General features: G+C 38.5%; 1 protein-coding gene and 1 long non-coding RNA gene across 3 annotated transcripts in view; one reads left to right on the forward strand and one right to left on the reverse strand.

Annotated features, from left to right (window-relative positions):
- LOC138058954 (uncharacterized) overlaps nucleotides 1–1,880 on the forward strand; it is a 2,983-nt gene extending 1,103 nt beyond the window's left edge. For both annotated transcript variants that reach the window (XR_011134116.1, XR_011134115.1), the window contains 2 exons: nucleotides 1–60; nucleotides 373–1,880. The exon at nucleotides 1–60 is cut by the window's left edge and continues 23 nt beyond it. This is a non-coding gene — a long non-coding RNA (uncharacterized lncRNA). The remainder of the gene's footprint in view (nucleotides 61–372) is intronic.
- Nucleotides 1,881–5,674: 3,794 nt separating this feature from the next.
- The window catches only part of LOC138060264 (uncharacterized), a 1,965-nt gene continuing 139 nt past the window's right edge, over nucleotides 5,675–7,500 (reverse strand). Inside the window, exon 1 of the mRNA XM_068905998.1 lies at nucleotides 5,675–7,500. This exon is cut by the window's right edge and continues 139 nt beyond it. Coding sequence (XP_068762099.1) covers nucleotides 6,647–7,500 — 854 coding nt within the window. The 3' untranslated portion in view covers nucleotides 5,675–6,646.

Raw genomic sequence — 7,500 nt, forward strand, 5'->3', positions numbered from 1 at the left:
CTTGCAGTTTCACTTCAAACTCTATTCAAATGGACGTCAATGATGATGCTGGTTAACCAGGTATGAAATTACTGATCTGCCATAATTCAATACACTACAACTATTTGTTTTTACTTTTATTTAAACTTGTATAACTATGCTAGTTATACATGCCATAGATACTCATAATTGCCAAAATGATGTCTATGAAATGCATCAGCACTCGGTTTCGAAAACACAAGAGAGCATTCAGCTTGAATAATTTCCTTTCAATTTTGACTTGTTCCTAATATACTAAGGCGCTCAAGCTCTAATAGTTCACAATATTTTTCCAATATATTTTTTTAAATCTTATTGTCTGTCATACTAAAAAAAGTCATTTCTTCTTTATAGGCTCCTCGAATGAAATTACTGAAAATGATGACCTTGCAGGTTACATTTCACATATGTCTCCAGTGATGACAAGTGGTGCAAAAAAATATTTCAATTGTCATATCCACACCAAAAACGAAACAAGAAGAGCAGTCTGTTTTTCCCCAGAGAAAAAACACATCATGATAAGAGTACAAGAACAAAAATCACCAGTCAAAATAAGCAAGTTCCGCATCAGTTTGAATTCACCAAGTAAAGACATCATTCTAAACAAAGGTACGCACATTTCCCCAACAGTACTCTCTGGTGAAAATGCCTTCACTCCTGTTACCGTGTCAACCGATGAAGTAACACCCTTAGATGCCTTGAAAAATGCTGTCCCTGAACAATTAGTAATTGTTCAGTTTGACTGTACCGAAGAAAATTATCATAAGAAACAAGCAGGATGGAACATTGGTGGATCCAAGTGGACAAATCAACATTGTCCTTTGGCAAGAGCAAGTTGATTCAATAACTGCAGGAAAGACGTATCTTCTCAAGCACATCAAAGGGAAAGATAATCAATTTGGGGAACGGTATATCAATCCGCCAAGAAATGCCACCGCTTACTCAGTAACAAATGCTACTGAATTTGAAGAAGTTTTACCTGAAGTACACATTTTATCTGACACAGTCACTACTATTGATGCTATTGTTTGTGGGGTAGAAGAAATGTCATTCCATAAAGCATGTTTTTCATGTAATTCCAAAGTTGAGGGAAAAAATGGGCTTTAGGTAACTGCCTAAAGTGCAGAATGATGGCCAATCTCACATTGTGTACAAATCAGTGTTACATGAGATTGTCGTTTATGATAATGCCAGACCATAGGGTCATACAACTATCCATTTTTAGCAAGGAATCAGCCATTTTGACCTCCTTGGTACATCTTGACATAAATAAATGCACTCCTGATGACCCTTCGAAAAAGTTATTTAATGTAGGTATGTTAGCTATTACTTACGATTCAGCCACAAATAAGCTGATTACTGCAGCAAAAAAGACACTTAACTTTTATGTGTACACATGTAACACAATTAAAGTCAGAGAAAATATTTTTTTTCCAATTTGTATAACACTTTCATGTTTTTTATAATTATTACAATCAAGTTTAGCATGATTTTGGATTTCTTTCCTTTCTTATATGCATCACATAAATTTTTACAATGATGTCATGAAAAGATAATAATATATCTATCTTGGTATATGTCATGTTACATTGTTGAAGTTTTCGATGTTGTTCCACATATATGTATATGTGACATTGGAGTCTTTTATGACTATATACTATGTTAATATGTCTATCAAGTTGACATTTTAATAATTGTTCCCCATAAATGTATTAAAATGGTTCATATTGCATTGATTATAATTTTCCTGTTGAGTTATTGTTATTATTGTCATTCAAAACTTATAACAGATTTTCATAGCAACTGTAACCAAAAAGTTTTCAAATTTCTATTGTCAAGAAATAAAACAAATTTTCACCTTACTTTCGACTATAATTTTCATGGCTTCTTTTATAAAAGCAATAGCAAACGGTTTCCCGTATCTACATACTCTGATGCAAATATTGAAATACACGTTCGCGACGCTACATAACTGTCTCCAATTCTCCCAACCTACCCTCGTACTTGCATCAGAATATGTAGATACAGAAATACTTATCTCTTGCTTAAATAGTAAATGGTATTAATTGTTTCTCTCGTTTTTGCAAATGACTATATCACACCCTTGCTCGCAGCACTTTACTTTTAATAAAAACTACTATTTTTAAGAAGATATTCAACGGTGAGGCTTAACTTTATCGAAAATTTAAGATGAAAGATAAGTCTACTTTGTCGAAACTAGTAAACGACGAGTCTTTTTGGGGGCATGCCAGTCAGTTGTCACGCCAATTTTGCGTGACGTGACAGCCACTTCTGACCTTTCCCGTTTCACTGAGTCTCGCTTTCTAGTCGGTCAAATCATGCCAAATACAAGTAACAAAGCGAGCACGTAACAATGTCCTTGATTTTGACGTAAAGGATGACCCTTGGGTACATCCACTGATTTCCAACTTCTTGTTCTTAATTCTGTTCAGTTACCCTCCTGTTTTATTGTCCACCGTTAACTTTTAAGCCGTTTGTCCATTTATTTGACTTCAAACCTCTTGCTCTCCACGTGATGTCCGCGAGCTAGACGTATCCACTAACTGGACCCGTTGTTGATCGGGTTCCAAATTGCATCGAAAGGCAGTTTTTTCCATTACCAAATCGTCTCTCGGCCACAAACGATAGCAGAGGAAGCCAACCAATAAAAGCAAAAGAAAAAGAAGAAATAAGACAATACTTAGAACCAACCAGTTGTAAAGCTTGTTTTTAGCTGCAGGGTCAGACATTTCACAAGATTTGCAAGGTCCCTGTTCGGTTGCATTTCCCGAGATGAAAGCTATTTGAATCGTCCACGAAAGGACCATAGTGCCAAAATGAGTCCACATCGCGTAAGCCAACTTCCTCATTGCTACCTTTAAACGAAAAACCGATTTCTTTTACATTACAGTCCTGGGGTGTTTGTGAACGTCGAATTTAGCAGTTCCGTGACGCATTGTGTTGATTACTTGTATAACGAGATGCTTCTGTGAAGCATACACTGGGTTGCCTGTGGTACCTGCTACAGAAAATCAGAAGGCACTGAATTGTGTGGTATTGAAATACAGCATTCCAGTCTCTGAAGAATAACAAATAAAAGAGAAGCGAGAAACATTGGCTTCTGGGCTGACATGTTGATAATTTTCAAGTTCCCTCACAACTTCTTTTTACCACAAGTGTGCCCTCTGAGCATCTGAGGGCTTTCTAGTACTAAAGTTCACTGAAGTTAAGCCCTGCCGGGCGGGGTTAGTGTTTGGATGGGAGACCAAAATAACGTACCCCTATTAAAAAAGAAGCATCGGACCGAAAATACTATTAACTCTAACAAATGCGAACTCAGCAAGGTACAGATCTTTTTAGCTTGCTTTATGCAAAACAAATATTGATGAAAAAGCAAATAACTATTGATACACAGTTTTCAGAAAGAGCAGAAGGAAGTTTCCCGGACGGTCGATCGATAATAAAATATTTACGACATCAAAACAACATTAATTTTGAACCGTGAATATAGAATATAAAAAGTTACGATCAGCGACAAACATTTTGGGAGATTTTTGCTACGTTCAAGTAAATTGCAAAATCGAAAGTGACTTGGCCGGAATTCAGCGGGCGCCGTGATTAAGTTACCGCTGTATGTTTACTCGCCAAACAGTGAAGCATCTGTGTCAAATGATGGCAAGATACCGGGTTTTTGTAAGTTTCTTTTTCTGTCAAGTGTTATAAAGTTTGACAATGAAATGAGCGAAGTCAAAACAAAGATCACAATCGCCCAACTCTTATTTATGCAAAGTCAAAATTTACTCTCCAAGACACGTACGACGTTATTTATCACCTGGTAATTCCATCATTTTGGAAATAGCAGCTACTTTATTATTCATCTGCGTCACAAGTTTTCACTGATTTTGGGGCTCATTTGGTTGAAACTCAAGCACGCTTCCAACAGGCCTGTGAACCCTTCCTGCTTACAGAGCAATACTAAAAAACTTCTCCCATATCACATTTCAACCTTAAGCTCGAAAATTCAATACACAACATGATATTATAATTCACAAAGGCAGAAAATACCACAGAATCCTTTTCCAGCGAAAATTTTATTGAAACAAACAACATATTTGCTCTTAGAGGCGAAAACCTCTTCATATTTCATTGCGTGCGTGAAGACAAGAAACTCAATTGTGTCAAATTACCATGTACTTCAGGTAAATACTGCTCACTTTGATTTCGTCTCGACGGGCGATAGATTGTTGTCGAGGTCCAGTACTCGTCGCTTTTGAGATTCATGCCTAGTTTATCCAACTGACTTTCCATTATTGAGCTCCATAAGGGTATATTTTGTTTAAGGATCCACTAAAACGCCATTCGCGTTGCATGACTTTCGACGCCATTGCAGGCAATGTTAATGATTCTACTGTGTCCACCAGAGAAATCTACGCAGTTCCACTACCCTCTCGATCCTAAGAAAATACGCCCAGAAGGCTCTATACACAAAGACACCACTTACCAGGGGAGTGACAGGCAAGACTTTTACCGACACGGAAAAAAAAAAAACTAAAAAAAAGAAAAAAAAGAAAACAAACAAACTAAACGAAGACCTCGACTGGGTTTGCCTTATAAGGCAACCCAGTAATGAAGGCGTAAATAAAGTAGCAGTGAGTTGTATATCACGTTACATGTGATGCCTGGTCGCAGTTATCAACAAACTCTCGATTTATCGGAATCAGCCTTCTTCAGATTTTTGAACTAATCCGCTACGTTTGAGGTGCCGAATACGATTAACAATGTCATCTTTGTCGTTAGATTTCCATGCAAGATGAATATCATTTGTTGACATTGTATTAGTAACTGCATTTTGTATGTTTATGGGTTTTTGTTTGTTTGTTTGCTAGCTTACAGGTCATTGTGTTCAAAACGTTTTGATTGGTTTGTGAGTGTTTTCTACGCACTCGCCCGTCGCATTAACATTTCACACACTCATCCAGTTGTATACCCCATTTACAGCGACTTTTCCGTTGCTGGCAAAAGACACGGCTTGTGAGAATCGAAAAAGGGCGGATGCTCTCATCAGGCTACAAATAGTGAGCAATAGTCGACTTTCGTGAAACGATGCGTTATCAAATTGACATGTTTTGCATTCTTTTTAACAAGATCAGAATTGCTGGCAGTGTTATGCAAGTAATTAGTGCCAATTCACTTGAGCCGCGGTGAAAGAAATCCAGAAAACTTAATCTGATTTGGCAAACTTCTACCACAAGTGCAGCTGTAGTCGCAGTGATAAACTATTAGCTTCTTTGATTTTGAGCTTATTCAACAGTCTCGAAACAGTCGAAGGCTTACTGTTAAATCAAGTAAAAGATCCTACAAAGAAAAACTAATAGTTAGAATCATTTCGAAGTTTCAGCGCCCTTGTGAAAAATGCGGCACTGCCCTGAGGCTCTTTACTTAGCAGTACCTTTGTTTAAATTTTTCTTTGTTTATGTGCAACAGGAAAAAAATGACTAAGGAAACGAAGGCGTTGTATAGCGGATGCCCCGGCTTTAAATATCCTTTTTATCGACTGAAGTCAACATTATTCAATTCCCCTCCCACTTCCGACCAGGGTGGATGTCTTAAACAACAATGAACATTATCTTTATCTGGAACGCTCAGTTAACACAACTTTATATCGAAACGGTAATTTTAATTTTATTTTCTAAATTACTTTGAATACTTGAGGGCAGTCCTGGCTGAACAGCTCAAAGATATTATACAACCTACAATCATCCCTGAAAACACTGGAAATCGCGTTTTCGAAGGCATAAAACCCCATACAAAGGTTCGCTTTTGAGACAAATTTGCTTCCCTACTCTTCTCTTGAGTAAATCGTTCATCGGCCCCAGCATCAGAGACATAACATTGACTGGTCCCGCACTCGGCAGTCGAAACATGATGGCAGTCGAGTACTTCATTCACAAATTGCATAACTTGCCAATAAACAATTTAAAATCTTAAGGAGATATAAGATTATGACTGTACCGATAAGCTTTTTTTGTAAGAGGAACAGGCGTGTGTCAGGCTTGGCACAAAAATTAACGTAAGTGTGATAAGCTCTTCCAAATCAGTAGTCTTAAATTTTGCTGCAAATATCGCAACAAGTTTTGTTTAAACAACTTTGTAAAGTTGTATCAGCCTAATCTTTTTTTTTCTTCGATTATCTCCGGTCTATTTACAGGAATGCCTTGGGAAGATTTCATACTACGTCAGAGCTCCCGTAGGATCCTCACTGGGATAGATGCAAGCCTAATCTTTTTTTTTTTTTCGATTATCTCCGGTCTATTTACAGGAATGCCTTGGGAAGATTTCATACTACGTCAGAGCTCCCGTAGGATCCCCACTGGGACAGATGCAAGCGGAAAGTAATCACATCCAGAGTGACCGATAACTGTCATTCTAGGAGGATTCTGGGAGCAGGAAAGGGTGCACCCTTCACAAGCAACTGTTCGTGTCTTACCAGTTTCGGCTGAAACTTTTCAAGATGTTGCCTGCTCAAGATACTGGTAAGGCTGACAGGCATTTAAAGGGACTATGAAAGGTACATTCACACAGAAATACACATGAAGAGTATTTTTCAAAGTAAAATAACGGAATAGGATTAATCACTCTGTCCAGATCCTAAAGATTCTTCTGCGGCATTAGTTGAAGTTTTCAAAATGTCGTCGTAACTTGGAGGTCTCCTCTCAGTCTGAAGCCTTTCCAGATCCCCATACGGGGGTGGATCTTCATCAATGTTTTGAGCATCGTTACTGGTTTCAACAGGGGACTCTCCGATGCTCTCATTCTCCTCTGTCATTGGTCTGGGCTTGTGGTAAGCCGATGTTAAGTCGTAAGGTGGCAACCGCACTTGAGGAAACAAAAATTCCCTGGCAAACGCATCCAGTTCACCGTTAAGTGCAAAATTGTCTGTCCCCATATCAGATAGCTCTCTTCTGTTGACATTCTCAGAGCCCCAATCTCCAGTTTGTGACGCCTGCGAGCTGTGCGTTGCCGCTTGGCGTCTTTGCTCCCGCTGTTGCTGAAGTCTTCTCCGTTTTATTCGACCCAAACAGAACGAGACCAAGCAAATATTAATAAAGAGAAGCGAAAATCCAACAAGTGTAATGACAAATTCTTGATTACCAGTAATTAAACTATGTGGCGTTGGTTTGACTACATCATCTGTTTTCCGCGTCGTGGTGTACGTCCATTTGACGGTATCCACAAGGAGTCTAAGAGTTGTTTTAGGTTCTCTCGTCGATTCTGTGTTCAAATTTTCTCCGTCCGTTATCGTTCTGTTGACCTTGATGCAAACACCATCCTGACAAATCCTGTCAGGCCCACAAGAAGTGTTCAATAAACTACAATCACTCTTGTCAATACTCTCTGTGCTTGTGCTGTTCTCTTCTGAAGTATTCTCAGGCGACGCTTGTCGATAACAAGCAAGCAAGACGACGAAAAGGAGAAAGCGAC

The sequence above is a fragment of the Montipora capricornis genome, chromosome 8 (assembly GCF_036669925.1).
Source record: "Montipora capricornis isolate CH-2021 chromosome 8, ASM3666992v2, whole genome shotgun sequence".
NCBI lineage: Eukaryota > Metazoa > Cnidaria > Anthozoa > Scleractinia > Acroporidae > Montipora > Montipora capricornis.